Source organism: Terrapene carolina, unplaced genomic scaffold (genome assembly GCF_002925995.2).
Source record: "Terrapene carolina triunguis isolate 2854851 unplaced genomic scaffold, T_m_triunguis-2.0 Scaffold714, whole genome shotgun sequence".
Taxonomy (NCBI): Eukaryota; Metazoa; Chordata; order Testudines; family Emydidae; genus Terrapene; species Terrapene triunguis.
Window position 1 is genome coordinate 18,772,060 of NW_020665065.1, and position 23,101 is coordinate 18,795,160.

Below are 23,101 nucleotides of genomic sequence, written 5' to 3' on the forward strand. Positions count from 1 at the left end.
GGCACCAAGGTACCAGACGTTTATGTAAGAACTGAAGTCCTGGGCTGAGGCACCAACATGAATGTTTTTGGCTTCTTCACTGATTCAGCACTAGTAAGGGCCCGAGATTTAGAAGACTAAGTAATTAGGCCTCTCTTCAAGTACAGTGCAGAAGCTGAAGGTGGAGCCAGTGATTTAGTCCACAGAGAAGTGACAGGTCTAGGTGCCGAGGATGTCTGTTCATGGTCCATCATAGAACGGTGGCCCAAGTGCTCTTTAAAGGCTGCGCTTTGGCCTTAAATACCCCCTCTATAAGACAGGCTTCAAGCCTAAGCAGATGTGAGGAATGAAAACCCAGCATTTAGAACACTGAACTGATGAATGAGCCTCCTTCAGAGAGATGAGGCATTTCAGTAATTTCCATTAGTATACTCGAACAATTTTATTTTCCCCAGTTTAAAGCAGTATTTACCAATGTCCTGTCCTAAACTAGTTTTTTTGCAAGAACTTGCCAGTCCTGTCCAGTGGTCTACTCCCTCTCCCAATCACCCACCACTGAGCTGGACTTTTCCTCTTTTATCTCCTCCCTCCGGCTTGACACCTTGCACAGGTATAAAGGGGTGAGGATGGCTGGGCCCACAGGCTCTCATTAACTCCTTCTTGGTAAGTGAGGAGTCTGTATATCCCATCATACAAAGTTTAATTTTGCCATCTCACATATCAGTCCTTTACAATAATAAACTGATACTGTTCCTAAAGAGAACAACACAGATCGGAGGCAAGCAGCCAGTATTAGTGAGGCCTAGAGTACAACCGAAAGTGCCCCCAGGGAGCTGTATAAATTTAAATCTCTGGACTACATGCCCCAGCCAGCTTGCTTTCACACATGCTTCTTTCACAGGCATTGTTCTCTCAAGGGCATTGCTCTTCAAGCAACATGACACAGGAGTCTGTTTCCAAAAAGCCCACTCCAATCTCCCTGCTGTTTGGTTTTGTAGATCTCTTGCTTTGTGTTGTCCATCTGAAGAACAAGCATACTTTACTGAGAAAGAATCCTGAAATCAAAGGCTTATGGCTGATGCCTACCAGTGGTCAAAAATTTTTCAGGAACACAGAGACACAGATCTGACTTGTTAGAATTTCTGGCAAACTTCAGGAAGGGATTTCCTACACAGAGACCATTAAAAGGGTGAGGGAAGGGGAAAAGCCTCTTGCTTGTCCGGCAAACACACCTACCTCTCTCTGAGACCCTTCAATTCCCCTGCACTCATCCAGTCTCTTCAGCACGGTCTTGGTATCAGAAAGGGCCTCTGAGAAGACACCTTCATACTGAAGCAGGAAATCCAGCTTACAGGTTTTGCGCTCTGCTTCTGCATGTAAGAAGTGAGACAAGTTACTCAGTTGTTGAAAGGATTCATGGAAAGTATAAGATGATGGACAGTCATCAGTTTATAACTAGCACTTTACACAGGGTTTCTATCACCTCTGATATAATAGGGAAAAACTGACTCACAGATTCCTTTTACAGACCATCTAGAACTGCAGGGGGGAAAGTGTTTAACACTAGTTAGAAGCACGTACTTAAAACACAATGCAACCTTTATTTCCTCCCATGGTGAACAGAAGTTTAAAGGCTAAAGTACTATTGGCAGACTTCTGTGGTCACCTATTGCTCTGCAGATTGTCTTACCCACCTCCCTTCCTCTGCACCGAAAATGGATTCTACTGTATGTCAGATGCAGAAGTCCACATGTAGGCAGAACAGGCTTTGCTCACAGCAGCTCAGGTGAAATAACAGTACATCAGGAAGCAGACTTTGTAACGCCCAAGGCAAGAAGGGATCTGTTTGGGTTCAAAGGGGAAGAGGGCATCCACTGAATTCTTAGAAGGGGACCCTTGCTTCAGAGTTATGCATTAGCGGGGGAACACATGCCAAACTAACCACCCCCTCCCCCCACCCCACACACTCACACCAGGAACCATTAAGCAGCTCAGCTGCAAATTGCTGGAAGACAGGGCTGTGACTGGAGTCTCAACTGCTCACCTGGATCACCAATTTTTTCTGTCTCCTTCACGGGCTTGGCAGCCTCCCCTTCCTCACAGCTGTCCTGTCTGGCAGGGGAATGGTGGTCAGCATGGGCATTTGAATCCTCATTGAGGGATTTTGAATCCATTGGGGTTTCCTCCTCCAGAATCTCCTCATGGCCCAAGGTGTGAGTCCCAGCAGTTTCTTGCGCCGTAGTGGAGGTGACTGTCTCCATTTCAGGTTCTTCAGGGCCAACAGAAGCTGAAGCCTTTTCAGGAAGCTGAGCACGCATAGCATCTTCAGCAGGAGGGTTTTCAGTCTGGGGTGGCTCATTAGCCTCAATATTATTTCTGGAGGAATCGACTGTCTGAATGGAGCTGTCCCTCACTACCTGATTCTGAGTGGAGCAGCTGATGAGGTCACTGAGAAAGTTTTTGCAACTAACAGCCACATCAAACATCTGCAGACTGTCCGCCACAGAGATAACTTTGGTAAAGTTATGCTTGCCAAGTGGTAGCTTGCCGGTATACACCATTTCGAGCAGAAGAGCAAACTCCTCAGGAGCCACCACAGAAGCATCAATGGAGATGGTGTCTGTGCTATCCAGCAAGGACTTAAAGAGCAGGCTGGCGGCAGCCAGCACCAGCTTGTGTGCTCTGAAGTGCACCGTCCCAATGAAGATGGTGCAGTCACAGAACTGCTGCTCTTTGCAGAGGGTGTAAAGCTGATGTAGCAACTGCCTGCTGTAATTGGGAAGCTCCATTGCTCCAGGGGTCTCCCGGCCTCTTCCTCCTTCACCTGCCGCGCTGCTTTAATGCGAACCAGCTACAGAGAAAACAAAATACCTCGTTAGCACTTTTCTCAGCCAAGAGCAAGGTGGAAAGAAACAGCTGAAAAAAACCTTCCAGTTTTTGTTTAAAATTGTCATTAATTTTCTAAGGATCAATTCAGTGATTATAACAGGAATGGCCACCATCATCAAGGTAGATTTAAGAATGAACAGACAATACAAACAAAATCACATGTTTCCATCATAAAAACAGTCTTGTGACTTTCTTTTTAATCGGCTCTCAACTCATAACTGCTCAGAGTTTCAATCTGGCAGAGAAATAGCACAAGTGCGGAGAAGAGAGTTCTAGTGAAAACTGGGTTTGGTTTTACTTGGTTATGCCCACCATCTGAACATTACCCATGACATCTTGCTGGGATTTTCTTGCCAAGCTCATAGGGTGGTGTGGGCCCTCTGCATGCGGCAAACATAACGCCTATGCACCATCTGAGTCCCATTAAATCTTGTTTGGGGAGCTCAAGCAAGCCTGAAGGCATTTAGGACTTTTGCTAGGCCGCTTCACACAGGTGAATTTCACTCCTGAAAAGCACACCTATGAAATACTTACCAACAGTGCAAAGGGGCTCAGAAGTCACAGACTTATTAAGTTTCAGAGTAGCAGCCGTGTTAGTCTGTATCTGCAAAAAGAACAGGAGTACTTGTGGCACCTTAGAGATTAACAAATTTATTTGAGCATAAGCTTTCGTGGGCTACAAAAGCTTGTGCTCAAATAAATGTGTTAGTCTCTAAGATGCCACAAGGACTCCTGTTCTTTTTGCAGACTTATTAAGGTGTGAGGAGTCTAGTGTCAGCTACTGCCCCTTTGATAAGATATGCAAGCGAGAGGCCTGGTGTGCAGCCTCTTTGACACTGTAAAGATATAAACTGTGGGCCAGATTCACAACGGTACTTTAGCACCCAACTCGCAATTGTAGGCTTCACTGTGGTCCACAAAACTCCCGCTGTACAAGTACGCACCTAAGCTCTCTCAGCACCTCAATTTCCACTGTAAAGGTTCCCTAGATGCCTATGTTTCTGCCTGTGAGCATGTGCACTACTGCCTCATCCTGATGCTATCTCCTGCCTAAACCTCAGAGAGATCCACGTACCGGGGAAGAAAAGCATTCCACTTTGAATAAATAATTAAAACATCATTGAAGCAGGGGGACTAGACCCTGGGTCTCCCACCTCCAAGGTGAGTGCCCTACCATTTGACTATAAAGTCATTATCTCTCTTGCTCTCTGGCCCAATGACTCTAATTATTGATACACAGTGGAGCAGCTTCAACAGGAGGGATCAAGGGAACCCCATATCAAAATATCCTATAGCTCAGAGATTAACCCAAACTCCTGAGAGGTAGCAGCCCCCTATTCAAATAGTTTCTTCTCCTCTGGCAGAGGGGCAATGGAGCATGGATCTCCCACATCTCAGGTAAGTGCTCTAACCACTAAGCTAAAAGTTATATGGTGGGCAGCACCTCCACTCCCCCCCATTTTCTGTGGAGTAAGTCAGGCATCTAACTCATTCTCACAAGAATCCCATTAGATGTTGTCAAGGCTAATTCCCCACTCTGGCACTTCGAGTGCAGAAGGTGGAGGCCTGCAAGGATTCTAAAAATTAATACTGGCCACTCCAGGCTTGTATTAAACTCCCAAGGTTACAGCTTCTCTCTGACCTTGGACGGGTAGATGCTGCCACCACCCAAGTGCAAAAACCCCTTTGAGAACCCAGGAAGGCACACTTGGGAATTCCTCCCTGTGGGGTACCCTCAAGCCCTTTCACACACCCCCTCCGGGGAAGAGCTGAGAAAGAAAAACAAAGGAAATCAGCTGTTACCACCAGCTGTGCACAAACCTCTTAGGACACAAAAATCCAATCCTGTTCTTAAAAAAGGTAAATTTTATTAAAACAAAAAGGAAGAAAATACATCTGAACACTCAGACTATTGCTAGATTTTAAAAAGAACCACTTTTAAGGATTAAGCATTAAAATAACTCTCTTGAGGTCCAGCTTAAAGGTTACAAGCCAAACCAAAAGCATTTGAGGTTAGCACAGAGGAATACAAAAGCCATAAAGAAATAAAAGAAATAAACCTAATCGCGGCTTCCTGGACATTTCCTGATCTACTCACATATCTAGGGTTTCAAATGAGTTATTTCTAGGTATGATCTGATAATTTTTCATACCTGGCACAAGATTTTTACAGCATAGTTCTGCCCTGTTCCCTCTCTCCCCGAGAACAACACAGACAGACAAAGAGGAAGTTTTTCCAATTTGTAAAAGTTCTAGCCTTCCCATTGGCTCTTTTAGTCAGGTGCCCACTCCCTTCCTTTTACCTATGCAGGGAGACTTTTTAACCCTTTACAGGTAAAGAAAGTAGAGAACAACTACTAAGAGGGATCCCATAGCTAGCTGGCTGGCTGGGTGTCCATAAAAGGGAGCTAACCCCCCGCTCATTTATCACAGGTGCCTAAGCCACCTGACTCCAGCAGAGGAGCTCCCACTTGTATCTTGCTAGCAGAAATAGGCACATCTCTGTAGCCCAGACGTGGGGAAGGGCTTAGGACACACTCCTCTGCTCATCATCTCCCACTGGCTAGCTTAGGTGGCTCCCCGCCTAGTGGGAGCCTAAGCGCCCAGCTCTCCCCATTCTTTGTAGCGGGAGCCTAGGCACCTAACTCAGGCTTTGTGGATTGCAGTGTTGTTCCTGTGATTTTCTAGGCACCTATCTCCCATTGTGGACCCCAGGCCTAGGTCTTCAGTTGCCTGGTGATGAAAGCCCCATTCTGTCAAACGGATGCAATTCATAATGTCATGTGCCTCAGTGTACCAGTACATATGAGAACAGACTCCGAATCCTAGTGATGACTGGATCTGGTGACAAACAGAGCTCTCGACCATGCTTGTAGAGGTTTCCATCGCTTCGCACTGACTCAGACATTCTAGGGTTCAGAGCGACACACCGACAGAGTTATTTGCAGGTCTGTTGTAGCCGTGTTGCTCCCAGGATAGTAGAGAGACAGGGAGGGTGAGGTAATATCTTTTATTGGACCAATTTCTGTTGGTGAGAGAGATGAGCTTTTGAGCTACACAAGATGCAGGGGGGCGGGGGAAATAAATGCATTTTCAAAATGCGTCAAGGAACGCCTAGAGCACAGAATAGAGGCTCCTTTCCATGAATATGTAGAAATCTGAATACTGAACAGCTCAACCTTCTGTTTCCTTGGATCCAAGGTAGAGGTGGCTTCTGCGTGTCACTATTACCACTGGTTGTCTGTAACTCTTCTCCAGATCAGCCACCTGGGCTCAGGGTTACTAAACATATGTGCTCAATTATCCTCTCACAACACTGTAAATCAGGAGTAACAACTCACACCAGTGGAATTACACTGGCGTATGTGAGAGAAGGAGACCCATTTTCCTTGCCAGATTCAATGTATTAGCAGCATTAGTCCTCCTGCTGCTTGCCTAGAGCTGAAGGATTTCTAGTATCTGAAATGGGATTTGATCATGATTGGCGTGGAATAAAAGACGGGATACTCCCTGTGAAAGGAGAACAGGGAGCATCTATGACCTGGAAAAAGGGTTTTCTACTCAGTCTCATTCTCAAAGCTTTGTCCAAAGAGTCAGTCTCCTCCACCTGTTTGCTTAACCATCACAGTGCCAAGGCTAAAGCCAGAGTCCCCTTCCCACCAAACTGTTGGTCAGGAGTAGTGAAGATAAGGTTGCAGGGTCAAGACATTATACAAGAAATCCAAGACCAGCCTCAGAGGCCCCTGCCCCTTCTCCAAGATAGACAACCTTGAAGCAGAGGGTCATAGCCCATGGCTGCCAGGGCTTCTGAGCCACTAAGTCAGAGCCCTTTTGCAATCATCCACTTGCAAGGTCCTAAAGAGCCACTGTGATCCCAAAGAGAGTGGGCATTTTCTTTACACTAAAGGTGACTGCTATGTCCATCCTCAGGACTGTTGTCCAAGATGCATAACGCTCCCTAGGCAGACTACATATCTTTTATTCATAACGTTTAAGGACAAAGGGGACCATTAGATCATCTAATCTGACATCCTGTACATCACAGGCCATTAAATTTCACTCAGCTACCTCTGGATTTAGCCCAATAACTTGTGTTTGGATAAAGCATATCTTCCAGAAAGGTGTCTAGTCTTGATTTAAGGACATCAAAAGATGGAGAATCTACCTCTTCCTTTGGTAGTTTGTTCCAATGGTTAATAACACTCACTGTTAAAATATCTGTCTTAATTCTAATTTGAATTTGTCTGGCTTCAGCTTCCAGACATTTTATGGATGACTTTTTGGAAAGCTGGCTTACTGCCTGGACTGTACTGGGTCTATCTTTCAGGTCATCATTATTGCTTGTTATTTATCTGCTAAGTGCTGACAGCATGTTCTCTATGTGCCTCTTACCATCCCTACTTGAAAGGAAAAGACAATTTTGTTGCTTTTTCAGCCTGAATTGCTGAGACCACTTCTGAGCCAAGCTCAAGGATTTGTGAGCTCACTTCTTTAGGAATTTCAAACCCTCTGTACAGCACAGCTTAACTGTGCAGTTGTTGGTTCCTCTGGGGCACCGGAGCCATCTGAACACTGCTCCTCTTCTGATGAGAAAGCTGCCTCTGTTCATTTCCAATGCTACTCCATTGCAATTTAAACAAAAGAAGGGGCTGTGCGAGGGAGTCTCCTGGAGAGAAGGCCAAGACACTTGCTGAGCTGAGTTAGCCCCCCAATTAATCTTTCTTCATGGATCAAGAGAGGAAGAACCATATGAGGAAAAGCAGGCCATTTCATGCCTTCGCACACAGGGAGCTTCCTGCCTTGGAGGGGAACTGAGGACCATTTTCATAGATTCCAAGGCCAGAAGGGACAAATGCAATCATCTAGTCTGACATCCTGTATAACACGGCATAGAACTTCCCCACCCCACCAAGCCCCATTCCCCCAGTACCTGGACCCCCTCCCTCCATTGAACCCCCTACATCCAGAGCCCCACTGCTGAGCCCCAACCACCTTCACCTGGACCCCTCTGCAGAGTCTCATTGCCCCTGCATCCGGAACCCCTCACCAAGCCCCTGTGCATCCAGATCCGCCCAGGTCCTATCACCAAGCTCCCACACCCAGATTTCTCCACACAGAACCCTCTCACCCTACATCTGGATCCCCCCCACTAAGCCCCTCTACATCTGGATCCTCCTGGGCTGAGCCTGCCTGCCCATACCTGGTGCACCTGGCGTGAAGGGGAAGGACCCCAGGGTGTTTCTGGGACAGGCCTGGCCCTTGCACTGTGTCAGGGTCAGGTGCAGCCTCACTGCCACGAGTCCCTGTCCCTCTGGGGTGGAGAGGGGGGACTGCAGGGTGATCTCCCACCTTCATGCAGAAAGTGGCCTGTGCTCCCCACTGCCATGCTGGAGCCTCTATGTTTATTTACTGACAAATACAATCGGCACAATTTTAAAATATTGTGCAAAGAATTTTTAATTTTTTGGCACAGAATTCCCTCAGGAGTACCTGGTGCTCTCATGCCATTAGAAAGCTGGTATCATCAGGGATTGTCAGAGTGCCAATGGCATTGCACTCATGAAGCTCTCATATCCTTGGCACTGCATAACTAAGATATATATGGTTCTGACCAACACCTCTGCTGATACCGATAAAAATACCAAAACCTGCTTTAAACCTTGTGTTTAAAGATTATTATTACCAAAGTGACTAACTTTAAAATGTATAATATGATGGAAAAGCTCTTCCTCGGGATTTCAAGTGTCTCTGTCTACCCTTTAAAAAACAAAAATCAACCACCATTGCATGACCAAGAAATTAATAAACAATAACTCAGCACTACTTTTTAAACAACCTACAGATCCACAGTCGTGGACTCCCCCTGCTGACAGAACTTTGCTAACAAATGCTATTGCTAGACCTGGACAATGCAGACATTGGTGATGAAAACAATGCGCAAAAAAAGATAATATTGCCTAATAAGGAACTAAACAAGGGAATGCTGTTTAAGACTCTGACTGTAGGAATGTTAGGGGAAAATATTTTATATTTAAGCTTCTAGGAAATTACAAAGCATGCAAAGTATATAAAATGAAGGAGAATAAAGAGAATAATCAGCAAAGAGAATAATCCAGCCTGTCAGCTATAAATAAAAGTCACTTCTGTCTGACAGCTGATCAGTCTAAAGCCCGCATCATGAAATATCCTATCACTGTCGGCACTAGTTGGGCTCCCTTGTTTGCACTCTGCTTAGAGTAGCTAAGCCCTGAATTGGCCATTGGGGCAAAACTTCCTTCTCTCTCCTAAGATGACCCCTCTAAGTGAGAGGTGAGCTTACCCTGTCAATGCCCATGTTGCACCTGCTCAAATCATGTTTTTAAAGGTTCTCATCTAAATCAATAAACACAAGTGAACAGAAAGCCGACGTTTGTTCCTTCACATTCTTTCACTGTGCTGTCCCTTGGGCATTGCAGCAGTCTCTGAAAAATGAGCAAGCCTCCATATCAAGTGCTCTGTAAATGTGAGAGTTAAGGACAGAGTGACTGTCTTAATTCAGAATTTAAATACTTTTTTTGTGTGTTACCAGTTTCCTGTCTTCTTGTTATCAAGATGATGACCTTAGAAAAAGGGTTATTGGAAAGCCAGAACACCACATACATGAATCAATTTTCTTTCCTCTCCCACCAAAAGTGACAGTCTTTTGAAGAGTTGAAAGAAACTGAGGGGTCATTACCTTCCTCTTGGGTGATCCAAAGTGCTGGAGCAGGCAGTGCTCCCAGAGGATAATGCAAAACTCAGTATGATGAGCCAGAGCATACCAATTTGTTTTTCAATCTATTTTATTTCAGTTCAAAGCATCAGTGCAGACAGATAGAGGAAAACAAGCAATACTTTGACTATATTCAGTCTTCCTCAATCTCTAAGTGCGGCAGAATACAGCCAAAGCATTGCTTGTTTTCCTAGGCTGTCTGTCTGCACTGATGCTTTGAATGGAAATAAAATAGATTGAAAAACAAATTGGTATGTCCCAGCTCTTCACAGTGAGTTTTCCATTATCCTTTGAAGCAAGGGTTGCCACCTATCCTACTTGGAACAGTGTAGCCCTAATCAAAGTACAAAATTACAATCATGGAAGTCCTGTTGAAACCTAAAAAACAAAAAAAATAAAGAAAGTTTGCTTCAAAACTCTGTTCCTAACATGCCTCATTGTGCCCAAGAATGCTGAGAGAGAGACTGAGATTATACAGGTTTTCAGTGACATCTGCAATACACACAGGATGCCAGTTGCAGATTTGAATTTCTGTTCACTGTGCGAGTTTACATCAGACACACAGATTCCACATTGTAATTCACTGTGGTGTTTACACAGTTTTGACCAGCTCCCCTGTGCCAGTCTACTTTCAATAAAGCACAGGAGAACATACTCTTCCAGTGAGACTGATATCAGACAAGGCATGAACCAGTCCATAATGAGTCCTGATCCTCACTGAAAGTCTTTTAAAGGAAAACCTTTTGGAAGGACCCTATGTAAGACTGGTCAGCCCAAAATGGTGCCTATTTTCCTCAAATTTGTTTGTAAAGTCTATAGAATTATCCCATTCCAAAACAAATCCCTCAGTACTGCTCTATAAAAGCAATGCCAGCTGCTCTACTCTCATAAGCAACTTCAAAACAACCAGCATGTCCAGCTAATAGAGAAGTGGGGAGGGACCAGATGGATCAGTATGCGAGACTCCCTTATCTACTCCTGGAGGAATTTTGTGCTACTCTGCAGGTGCATAATTAATGAGCCGTGGATATATATATATATGTTTTTTTGCACAGAAAAAAGCTTCTCCCGAAATGTTGCTGCAGTTCCACCTTTTGCCCACCAGAGGGCGCTGTGGCGATAGAACAACACAGCAGCTCCAGGCCAGCTAGGGAAGAGAAAGAGCCTGCCTTCTTCACAGTGCCTGTCAGGAGACAGGGGCTATGGGGAGAGAGACAGCGTGGGGTGCTGGGGCTCATAAGGCCTATTGGGGGAGGACAGATTGGGGCAGGGGATGAATGGGAGTGGAGGCATGGGTCCAAAGTGGGGAGGGAGGTGCAGGGCCACATGGTTAATGGGTGGAGGGCAGAGCTACATAGGGACAGGGGAGTGACTGGGTGGGGGCACAGACACTCATGGGAACAGGATACAGAGCCACATAGGGACAGGGGAAGGGGATGCAGGGCCACATGGGGATGGGGGAGTGGGTGTCTGAGTGGGGGTGGAAGGACATATGTGGACAGGGGTACAAGGACACATGGGGGTGCAGAAACACATAGGGACCAGGGGGCAGATGTGCCTGACTGAATGGGAGAAGCTAGGGCTAAGCCAGGGTCTGCCTGGGGGAAGCTCCCTAACAATCCCACCCCCCAAAAAGCTGTTCCATACTTTTCCCACCCATACCCAACAACCCTCCAAGTTCACACACAGGCTCCTTCCCAGCAATTAACTTCCCTCTCCCTCAGCTCTTCCATTACCCCTGACTCCCTCAAGCCTTTGCACTGCTTCTGAGGGGTGCAGAAAATATGATTCTGTATTGTAGTTTAAATGAATTATTATTGAGAGTTCTATATTAATATGTCTAGTAAGGAATCTATTTGTCAAAAAACATTTCCTGAATGTTTGTTGTTGTCTGTATTGTTACAAGTATCAGAGGAGTAGCCGTGTTAGTCTGGATCTGTAAAAAGCACAGAGAGTCCTGTGGCACCTTTAAGACTAGCAGACATACTTGTATAAATGATCAAAAATAATTGAAAATGGTGTGATTATATTGTGTTATTTTGACAAATAAAATATGTAGAATTTTGAAATATTGTGAGCAGAATTTTTATTTTTTGTTGCAGAACTTCCCCTGGAGTACTAATCCCCAAGAGAAACATCTTGGCCTCACAGGATACACAGCACTTAAAGCTGGTTTTCTTCTCAGCATTGGCCATGGAGACATCTCCTAAGGTTTTAAACCCTAAAATCTCTCTCTTTAGGTACTGATATGGCCACCATCACAGTCATTAATGAATGTATCCTCACAATTCCCCTCTGTAGTTGGAAATACTACAATTTCCATTTTACAAATAGGGAACTGAGGCACAGACCAATTAAGGGCCAAATTTTTTAAAATTCATCAGCTCCCTTTGAGAACAATGCCCAAATGGGAAATGAGCTCTTTCTGAAAATCTGGCCATTTACTTGAGTGACCAAATGGGAGCTTTTGGATACTGAACTTTTTCCTCACAAAATCTGCCCCCTGTGACGTCCCCAAAAGTCACATATGAAGCCTGTGGCATCCCAGTCTACAGTCTTAAACATAAGCCCATTCCTTCCTCCGACTAGCTAAAACAGCATTAAAGATGGCTCACAAAGCAGAGTTGTTTGGGATTAGCAAGGGTTCTGATTTTATGGTACGCCAAAAGAACTAGGAGATGGTTAAGGACCATGGCTCTTTATAAACCCTCATTTCTTATTTTTGTAACGCCAGAGATATGAAGGCATAAATGCAGTCGCTACTGCTTTCCAGATCACAAGCTTATACGGTGAGGAATATGTACATCCCAAGGGTGGGAATCTATGAAGGAAATGCTTAAAGAAGAAGGGAGAAAATATCTATAACATTTTAAAAATACTTGCATTAGGATGACGTATTTTATAAGTAGGTCCTCTATTGGGAATTAAATTATATTTGAGAGACTTTATATTGAAAAGTATAACTAAAGAAGATATTTTTTTTTCATAAGTTTACATTCTAATTTATTTGCTTAAATAAACATTGTATTTAACAATCTAAATAAAGTGACTTTTGTCCCCACTTTGCAAAGAAAGAAAGAAAGAAAGAAAGAAAAATCTGAGTAACACTCATTAGTTGGGCACACCTGACTGCATAGGACAGGCTTTTCAGCTTTCTTAAGTGTGCCTTATATGATATATGTTTAAGAATGAGGACAAGATCATACTAAAGTGTATAGCATAATTCTGAACCCTAACACCATTCTAAGAATGACTTGATTAATGCCTCCATCTGGAGCACTATTGTGGAATCCTGGGAAGAACTCCACCCGGACAGCAACTGGGATTTTAATTCCTACCCCACTAAGCAGTTTTAAAATATTTTTATGAGCCCAGCAACCAGTGCAGCCATTTTTAAGCCAGTTCATGTTTTTGTCAGATGAGAAATAAAGAGGACAATCTAGTTTTCAACATCTTAGAAGAGCAGATGGGGCTGAGGGCCCAGAATAAGAGATCTGGGAATGTCCCTGATTCTTAAGGCTATGTTTATGTCAGGGAGGTCATGGAAGTCACTGAATCCCTGACTTCCAGAGACCTCCCTGACATTCTCTGCTTCAGCCCCAGAGGCTGCAGGACTCTGGAGCTGACAGCCAGTGGGTTCCAGCGCCAGTCGACAAGCAGTGACAGGTGACAGATTCCCGAGGGGGCCTCCTCAGGGTTCCAGCCCCCCTGACAGCCTGGCGCAGGGGGAGGAGGGCTGCGGCTGGGGTGTCCCATCTTCTCTTTGGGAAATATGGTCACCCTGCAGCTCCAGCCGCCATGGGCAGAGGGGGAACCCCACAGCTCCAAGCCACCACGGCGGCGGGGGGAACCAGGGGGCCGCAGCAGCAAAAGTCACAGCTGGGTCACAGCTTCTGTGAATGTTGGTTCACTGCCCTTGGTCTGCCCTTGACTTTCACTAACAATAACCATGACGAAGTCTGAGCCTCGCTAATTGGGTCAATCAGATTTCGACCCAGTTACAATAGGAAAAACAGCTCCCGCCCTCCTCAGCGGAGTCCCCCAGCCACGGGAACTGGCCAGCCCCGGCACCAGGGCCCAGAGCGCTCCAGGCATGCAGCCGCTTCGGGCAGAGGGGCCCCTGCCGCCTCACGGCAAAGGGCCATGGCCTGGCCCCGGGGACACCGCTGGGGGAGCGGGGAAAGAGGCGCCCCTCGCTCCTGAGGGCCGGCCGCCCCCGAGGCGCTACGGCCCCCACAAGGCAGGGCCCGGCCCGCTCTCACTGCGGCGGGACCCGCGCCAGCCCGGGGCTCTCCTCGGGGGATGGGGGGATGGTAAGGGACAACCCGCCCCCCACGGCCCGAGCGAGGGGGGCTCCCTCGGCCTGTGTGGAAGGAGCCCCCAGGCCAGGCTCGGGGCCCGGGGTGGGTCGCGGCCGGGGAGAAAGGCGGCGGGAATCCCCCATTCCCCTGAGGCCCCCGGGGCCCCGGGACAGCCCGCCGGCTGGCGCCTGTGGCCGCGGCGGCGCGGCCCCGCCGTTTCCATGGTTACCTTTATTGGGAGCGGCGCGGCAGCAGCAGGAACAATAAAGCTTCAACAACAGGCTCCCCCCGGCTGTGCCGGGCCCCGACCTGCGCGCCGCCATCTTGAAGCCACAGCTATCCCACCCCGCACGGCCGCCTGTGTCACGTGGCGAGACTGGGCCTGGCGGCTACTATTGCGAAGTAGGGGGGGCCGGTCACGTGATACATGTATAGTAGGCTCCCATATCACGTGACGCGGGAAACGTTCAGATGGCGGCTTAGGTCACGTGACGAGGGGAGTACAAGACAAACACCCCCGCGGGCCGGGCTTGGGCAGGAGGGATTGTCCTGGTCCTGGCCTCGGGGAGCGGCGGGGCTGGGCTGGGCTGGGTTGCGCTGCCAGCCCGCCCGCGGCGGTGCACAGAGCGGGTCCCCAGCCCGGGGCGGCGGGGTCTGGCCGGCTGCAGGCTCGGGCCCGGCTCGCAGCGGGGTGGCTTGGTTCGTGTTTTCAGTGGGTTCCTGCACTCAGGAGGGCTGGACCCGTCCCGTCCAGTGAATGAGCGCTGGGACTCCCGTGTGATCGCCTGACTCCAGGAGCTGGGGCGTGGGGCGCAGGCCTATGGCTTAGGCTGGAGCTGTGGTGCAGCAACATGCGTGTAACCCACTGGCAAAGTGTGGGTCAGATATTCCCCAGGGGTTGGTCCATCTGCCCCTGGACCGAGAGCCTCTTGCTGTTACTGGTTAGCCCAAGTGGAAGTGGTCTGGGAGGGGATTCAAACACTGGTGACAGGCCATCTGGGATAAAGGAGCTTGTCTCGCTAATATCCTGGGACCAAGCCGGCTAGAACACCACATACAGAGTAGTAGACGGTCAGATTTTAAAACTGTATATTAAGGCATATGCTCAAGAAGGGGCTGAATGAAGCCCATGGAGAGTCAAATAGGTCAATATCTTTCACCTGCACTAAATCTACACTTTCAAAATAAAACCAAAGCTTATGCTTACTGTTGTCTGCTAGGAGTAATAGGTGTGACAAAACCTTGATATTCTCATCACTTCCCTTTAACTTTCTAGAAGTTAGTTTTTGTTTGCAGATGAAGATTAGAGCTTGATGTTTATGAAATAAAAAAAAGGTAGGTGGGGTTGTGACATTCGCCAGGGTCCAAAACAGCTGTGTCCTCTCAGCTCTCCAGTCTGAGATGCCTTTCACAGTGCTTTGCTGGTGAACAGCCACCCTTCCAGGTTCTACTCACACCCAGCCTCTCGCATGTAATTTGCCCCCAAGTATACAGTGTTGAGTGCTACAGCCAGACACTCAAGAATTAAACTGCAGAGCAACACCAGCAAGTTCTCTAGTCCCAGACTTCTACCCCAGAGATGTGTGTCTTGTAGTGCCCAGTTCCTTCCCTGTGCAGCACAAGTTCATATGAAGTCTGACGTTCAAACAAAGAGTAATGTTTATGCGCCAGCCTTCTTGTCTCAAGTGAAATTCCCAAACACTTCAAACAAACATACTGGTTTAGACAAAGCAGTAAAACGCATTTATTAATTAGAGAAAGATAAATTTTAAATAGGGCTGTCAATTGCAGTTAACTCACACGATTAACTCAAAAAATTAATTGTGATTAAAAAAATTAATTGCAATTTTAATTGCACTGTTAAACCATAGAATACCAATTGAAATTTATTAAATATTGTGGATGTTTTTCTACATTTTCACATATATTGTATTCTGTGTTGTAATTGAAATCAAATTGTATAATTGTTATTACAAATATTTGTACTGTAAAAATGATAAAACAAATAGCATTTTTCAATTCACCTCATACAAGTATTGTAGTGCAATCTCTTTGTTATGAAAGTGCAATTCACGAATGTAGACTTTTGTTGTTGTTACATAACTGCACTCAAAAACAAAACAATGTAAAACTTCAGAGCCTACAAGTCCACTCAGTCCTACTTCTTGTGCAGCCAATAACTAAGAGAAACAAATTTGTTTACATTTACAGGAGCTAATGCTGCCTGCTTCTTATTTTCAGTGTCACCTGAAAGTGAGAATAGATGTTTGTATGGCACTTTTATAGCCGGCATTGCAAGGTATTTACGTGCCAGATATGCTAAACATTCGTATGCCCCTTCATGCTTTGGCCACCATTCCAGAGGACATGCTTCCATGCTGATGAAGCTTCTTAAAAAAAGAATGTGTTAATTAAATTTGTGACTGAATGCCTTCCAGAAAAATTATATGTCCCCTGCTCTGTTTTACCTGCATTCTGCCATATATTTCATGTTATAGCAGTCTCGGATGATGACTCAGCACATGTTCATTTTAAGGACACTTTCACTGCAGCTTTCACAAAATGCAAAGAAGGTACCAATGTGAGTTTTCTAAAGATAGCTACAGCACTCGACCCAAGGTTTAAGAATCTGAAGTGCCTTCCAAAATCTGAGCGGGACGAGGTATTTATAGACTGTGGTCAATTCACCCCTTAACCTTCTCTTTGATAAGATAACTAGATTAAGCTCCTTGAGTCTTTCTCTATAAGGCATGTTTTCCATTTCTTTAATCATTCTTGTGGCTCTTCTCTGAACCCTCTCCAATTTGTCAACCAGAACTGGTCACAGAATTCCAGCAGCGGTTGCACCAGTGCCAGATACATCTAAGGATCACATTAGCCCTTTTGGCCTCCATGTAAGACTGGGAGCTCCACCATGACCCCCAAGTCCCCATCCTGTGAGTATGGCCTACATTCTGTGTTTCTAGATGTAAGACCTTACATTTGGCTGTATGAAAACACATATTGTTTGCCTGCGTCCATCTTACCAAATGATACATATTGCTCTGTGGCAGTGACCTGTCCTCTTCATTATGTACCACTCCCCCAAGCTATGGGTCATCTGCAAACTTTATCAGTCATGATTTTATATTTATTTCCGGGTCATTGATAAAAATACAGTGCAAATACAGTTAAACAGTGTAGGGCCAAGAACTGATTGCTGCAGGATCCCACTAGAAACACATCCGCTCAGTGATGATTCCCCATTTACAGTTACATTTTGAGACCTGTAATTTAACTAGTTTTTAATCCATTTAATGTGTGCAATGTTGACTTTATAGCATTCTAGTCTTTTAAGCAAAATATTATGTAGGGCCAAGTTAATTGCTTTACCGAAGTCTAAGTATATTATATCAGCACTATTTCCTTTATCGACACAACTTGTAATCTCATCAAACAATGATATCAACTTAGTTTGACAAGATCTATTTTCCATAAACTCATGTTGATTGGCATTAATTATATTACCCTCCTTTAATTTTTTATTAATCAAGTCCTGTATCAGCCTGTAGCGATGCGGGACTCACCCCTGCGGCACCTCCTGCTGGTCTCTTCCGGGAATTAGCTCATCCAGCCTCCGGAGCGCCCTCTGCAGGCCAGTGTCCCGCTGCCACTTGGCCCCCGTGTCCCTCCCGGACCCGGTGCCCCATTATTTGGGGTGCTGCCCCCTGGCCATACACCCCTTAGTCTCAGGGTCTCCCCTCCCCAGGGAACCCCCACCCACTATCCCCACCTCACCTCACTATAAGGCTACTGCCAGTCATCGTCTGGCCCCTGCATCCTGGGGCAGACTGCAATATCAGCCTACTCATCACTGGCAAGGTTGGGTTTGGACCTGCTGCCTTGGCCTACCCCTGGGCTGCCCTCTGCAACCCCCAGTACCCCTTGGCCTTCTGCTAGGCCGCAGCCTGGGGCTTTCCAGGCTGGAGTTCCCCAGCTCCTCTGCCATTCCCCAGCCCTGCTCTACTCAGGTACTCTGCTCAGATCCCTACAGGTAGGTAGGTAGGTCAGTCGGTCCGTCTCAGAAGCTAGAGGGAGTCTGCTGAGCTCCTGGCTCCCAGCCTCTTATATAGGGCCAGCTGAGGCCTGATTGGGGTGTGGCCCAGCTGCGGCTGCTTCCCCAATCAGCCTCGTAGCTGCTTTCTCCTGCAACAGCCCTCTCCCAGGGTTGTCTTAAACCCCTCAGGGCAGGAGCAGGTGACCACCCCGCTACACACCCATTCCATTATTTTGCCTGGGATTGATGTCAGGCTGACTGGCTTATAATTACCTGGGTCCCTTTTTAAACTTTGGCACAACATTAGCTTTCTTCCATTCTTCTGGAGCTCCTTCCATGTTCCAATAGTTATTGAAAATCAGCATTAATGGTCCTCAACCAGCTCTTTTAAAACTCTCAGATGCAAATTATCCAGATCTGCTGATTTTTAAAAAGTCTAACTTTAATAGTTGCTGTTTAATATCATCCTTAGTTTTTCTTCGAGTACATGCAAACATGTATTCCAAGTAGGCGTGTGCCCACCCCATTCGACGGAGCCAGATAGTTTTGCCTAGCAGTACCCGTAGAGGGGCAGTGCTCATGCTTGTGTATGTATCTCCTCCGCTGGCAATATGAGGCGGTGCTACCCCAACCTTCCTCAGTTCCTTCTCACTGCCTGTTGGCTGGAGTTGGACCTCTGTGTAGTTGTAGTCTCACAACCTCCCATTCATCCTTTCTTAGCCTAGTTTGTTGTACATAGTTAATGTTAGTAAACAAAGAAAGTTTTAGAATATAGTGTTAGCAGTAGTGCGCTCTTGGGTGATACCCTCACTGGGGTTCAAGAACTGCCCTTCATGTGCAGTGGTGATCCCTACGGTCTCCCACAGTATTCTTGCCAGCAAGTTAAAGAAGAATGGGCTGGACGAATGGACTATAAGGTGGATAGAAAGCTGGCTAGATCATCGGGCTCAACGGGTAGTGATCAATGGCTCCATGTCTAGTTGGCAGCCGGTATCAAGCAGAGTGCCCCAAGGTTCGGTCCTGGGGCCGGTTTTGTTCAATATCTTCATTAATGATCTGGAGGATGGAATGGATTGCACCCTCAGCAAGTTTGCAGATGACACTAAACTGGGAGGAGTGGTAGTGTCTCTGGAGGGTAGGGATACAATACAGAGGTACCTAGACAACTTAGAGGATTGGGCCAAAAGAAATCCGATGAGGTTCAACAAGGACAAGTGCAGAGTCCTGCACTTCGGACAGAAGAATCCCATGCACTGCTACAGACTAGGGACCGAGTGGCTAGGCAGCAGTTCTGCAGAAAAGTACCTAGTGGTTACAGTGGACGAGAAGCTGCATATGAGTCAACAGTGTGCCCTTACTGCCAAGAAGGCTAACGGCATTTTGGGCTCTATAAGTAGGAGCATTGCCAGCAGATCGAGGGACGTGATCATTCCCCTCCAGCAGTAGGGCAGGAGGAACCTTAGGAAGTCATCTAGTCCCACCCCCTGCTCAAAGCAGGACCAATCCCCAGACAGACTTTTTGCCCCAGATCCCTAAATGGCCCCCTCAAGGATTGAGCTCACACCCCTGGATTTAGTAGGCCAATGCACAAAGGACTGAGCTATTCCTCCCCTCCCTCAAACAGTATCTGAGAATCTGTATGGATAGAAATTCCATGCATGAATAATAAGAGTATATCAGTAGGAACATACTACCAACCACCTGACCAGGATGGTAACGGTGACTGTGAAATGCTCAGGGAGATTAGAGAGGCTACAAAAAAACCAAAACCCAATAATAATGGGGGATTTCAACTATCCCCATATTGACCGGGAACATGTCACCTCAGGACAGGATGCAGGGATAAAATTTCTAGACTCAATTAATAACTGCTTCCTGGAGCAGCTAATCCTGGAACCCACAAGGGGAGAGTCAATTCTTGATTCATTCCTAAGTGCCACACAGGATTTGGATCAAGAGGTGAATATAGCTGACCTGCTCAGTAATAGCGACCAACATGTAGTTAAATATTACATCCTTCTGGGGGGGAAATACCAAAGAAACCCACCACAGTAGAATTTAACTTAAAAAGAGGAACTATACAAAAATGAGGAGGCTAGTTAAATGGCAATTGAAAGGAACAGGCACAAGAGCAAAATGCCTGCAAGCTGCATGGAAACTATTTAAAATACCATAATAGAGGCTCAAACTAAATGCCTAGAAGGATGCTGAGGGAGGAGGAAGAGGTGGGCAGAGGTCCCCACTCACCGCCAGAGGGAAGAGAGGCATGGTGCATGCATTTCAGTCTGTGTATCCACACGCACACAAGGGTGGGGGCACAGTTCAGAGAGTTAGACCATCAGAAGATGGACCCACAAGGACCGGGACATTTTAAACGCGGTATAGGTCACTCTCTTGAGCCTTTGGGCCTGTCACAGGAGTTTAGAACTTGTAGGCTTGGCAGTGCCAGAGACTCACCTGCTGCTCCATGCTGGGAGCTTTCGGGCCACCCAGCTAAGAAACAGGGACCAGTTTTCAGCGTAGCCATTTATGGGGTGTATTTGCAGATTGACCACTAGGTGTCACTATTGTGTCACACAAAATAGACACACTGGACACCACGTGCCCCAGCCTGATTCTGCTGCCGTCGGTGGGAGCAGGATCAGGCCCTACAGATTGGCCTGAACTGGCTGTGGTGAAACTAGACCCTTTGCCCTAAGCTCTTACCAGACTCTAACCCGGACACTTTTCACTCGCTGCTGGGCACAGGCGGTTGGCGAAACATTCCTAGGGGCACTAAGCCTGCCCCACAATCTCCCTCCAGTGGTGGCTCCTGTCCTGCAGGGCTGGACCCAGCTCCCTGCTGTGACCCACTGGCTCTTGTCCACCACAGCATCGCTTAATGCCGGGCCCTCCCCTGGGACGCACCTCCCCACCCCCCACTGGGCCTGGCGCAGCCGGACATGGGACCTCAGCATCTCCACCCTTCCTCGGGAACTACCTGTCCCCCCACCACGTCATGATCTACCCCCTTCCCCTGGGACTCCCCTTCTCCCTCCCTCCCCCCGCATCCTCTCAGGATCTCCCTCCTCCCCCAAGACCCAGGTGCAGGCAGCACCTTTCCCCAGGGACACCCTGGGCCTGGCAGGCTTTGCCTGCAGAGCTCGGCATGTACACAGGCCACAGGGCGACTCAGAAAGTAGGTTTGGGGGGCTGAGCCTGCTCTCCTAGCCCCCCCCCCCCGCCCCGTCGTGTTGGATTCTGGCCAGGCATGGGGGGCATGGCTGATCTTGTATCATTCCTGGCCCATTTTCCAGGTCCTAGAGGGTCAGATAATCTCCGAGGTATTGATAAGCACAGAAAGCGTAAAGCCAGGGAGCTGAAACTGCGTCCATTTTTTAATGAGACTCAGACCAAGCGGGACTTAAAACACAGAACCACCTCAGAGGTTGGGTGTTTTAAAAAGGATCATTTCAGACTGGATCACCTCCTGGGGGGACTGTCTCACACTCAGGGACATCCCACTCTCTCGCAACTTTAACACGAGTCTCACAATATTGGGTGTTTTTCTTGAAGCCCCAGCTCCTGGACTCATATGGTGGTGTGGGAATTTGAGCTTTCATTGCACCCTTATGGTTTCAGGTAAGACCCAAGTGCACCTTGAAGACTCAGAAACCAGAAGGAAAATAAAAAAAACCCAAATGCATGTTTGTTGAGCTCTCCTGACATGTAAGCCAATCTCAAGATTTTAGCAGGGCAGATGCAGGATGTTTGAATGGCGGGTTGGCCCTGCTGTGTCAAGCTTTCTACATTCATGCCTTTAGAGCATTCCTGTTTTGACGACTGGCACAGATATACCTTTTACCCAGCAGAGGCTTTGGTCACTGCAACATGCTGTCAGATCATCACACTAAGGATTTGTCTCACTGGAGCTGGGCGTGTAATTCCCAGCTCAGTACATGCCCGAGCTAGCGTGCTGAAAATAGTGGTGCTGCTTCAGAGCAAGAAATGGGAGGGCTAGTCACCGGAGTACGATTCTGTTGGACACACTAGGTCTGTACTTGGGATGGTTAGCCCCTAGTGCCACAGTGGATGCACCGCTATTTTTAGTGCAGTAGATTGATCACAGCTAGCGAGGGTATGTCTCCTCCAGCTGGGTGTCATGCCAGCAGCTCAAAGCCTATACATATGCTAAGTGAGGATCTGGGTGACTGCTGGGTCCGGCTAGCCCCCACACAATTCCCATCTCTAGGTTGTAATACCCCTTTTGCAACGCTGGAGGGCACTGTTGGAGTTTGAACAAATTGGGTATTTCTCTGACTTTGTGAGAGGTCTGTTTCATTTATACCACACGGGTTATGCAGCCCCATATTCTGGGGGACATTCAGCCTTTTTACAGTTCAGCTTTCCACTGTAAACCTCTCTGTTTCCCAGGGTTTATGGCGCAGACATGAGCATTCATTCTTACGCGAATCCCTGCAAAGAAAATCTCAACTCAGGGACGCTGGTTTGTTTGTTTTTAAAGTGTCTCCATTTTTCAGCCAAAAAAGCTGGAGGAGTTTCATGAGATTCAGATTTTTTTTTTTCACTATCAGTTTCTTGGGGGTCAGATCTGAAAAGGCCCCAGGCTTGGTCTCTTGGAAATATGCTTTTTCTGAGAACACCCAGCAATCCGTCTCAGCGCAGGTCCCACGGGGCATCAAAGCCAGTAGCCTGGGGGAGTTAGTACATCAGCAGTCCTGAGAACAGACTCGGCTTGAAGGAGAGGAGCAGTGCAGGCAGCTAGGGTCGGTTCTGCGGCAGTGCAGAAGGATTCTCACAACACTCCATTGGGGAAGCAGTGCCAGAATAATTATTTACATGCGCTGGCATAACACAGCTACTAATGGAGTGGAACACCAGGAACAAGCCCTCCAAATGGACCCAAAGAGACACTCTGGGTTGCCAAGTAAAGAGCATGTTCTATGCTTCTCCATGTACCAAAATCCAGATTTATTCACTCACACCTCTGCTAATGGACTAGAAGCAAACTCCCCTTCCAGGTCTGTGACACTTTCATCTCCAGCCCCAGCGATCTGATTTAGGGTCAAAGCATGATTCCTAAGAACAGAGAGCTGAGCGCATTGCATCACGGACCTCAGCTCTAGCTCAAATTACCCCTGCTTT

At 47.2% G+C, this 23,101-nt stretch overlaps 1 protein-coding gene across 1 annotated transcript in view; it reads right to left on the reverse strand.

Annotated features, from left to right (window-relative positions):
• ZBTB40 (zinc finger and BTB domain containing 40) overlaps positions 1-14,233 on the reverse strand; it is a 56,204-nt gene extending 41,971 nt beyond the window's left edge. Inside the window, exons 1-3 of the mRNA XM_026660067.1 lie at positions 14,150-14,233; positions 2,024-2,830; positions 1,216-1,349 (exon numbers count right to left, since the gene is read on the reverse strand). Of these exons, the coding sequence (XP_026515852.1) occupies positions 1,216-1,349; positions 2,024-2,768 (879 nt within the window). The 5' untranslated portion in view covers positions 2,769-2,830; positions 14,150-14,233. The remainder of the gene's footprint in view (positions 1-1,215; positions 1,350-2,023; positions 2,831-14,149) is intronic.
• Positions 14,234-23,101: the final 8,868 nt, after the last annotated feature.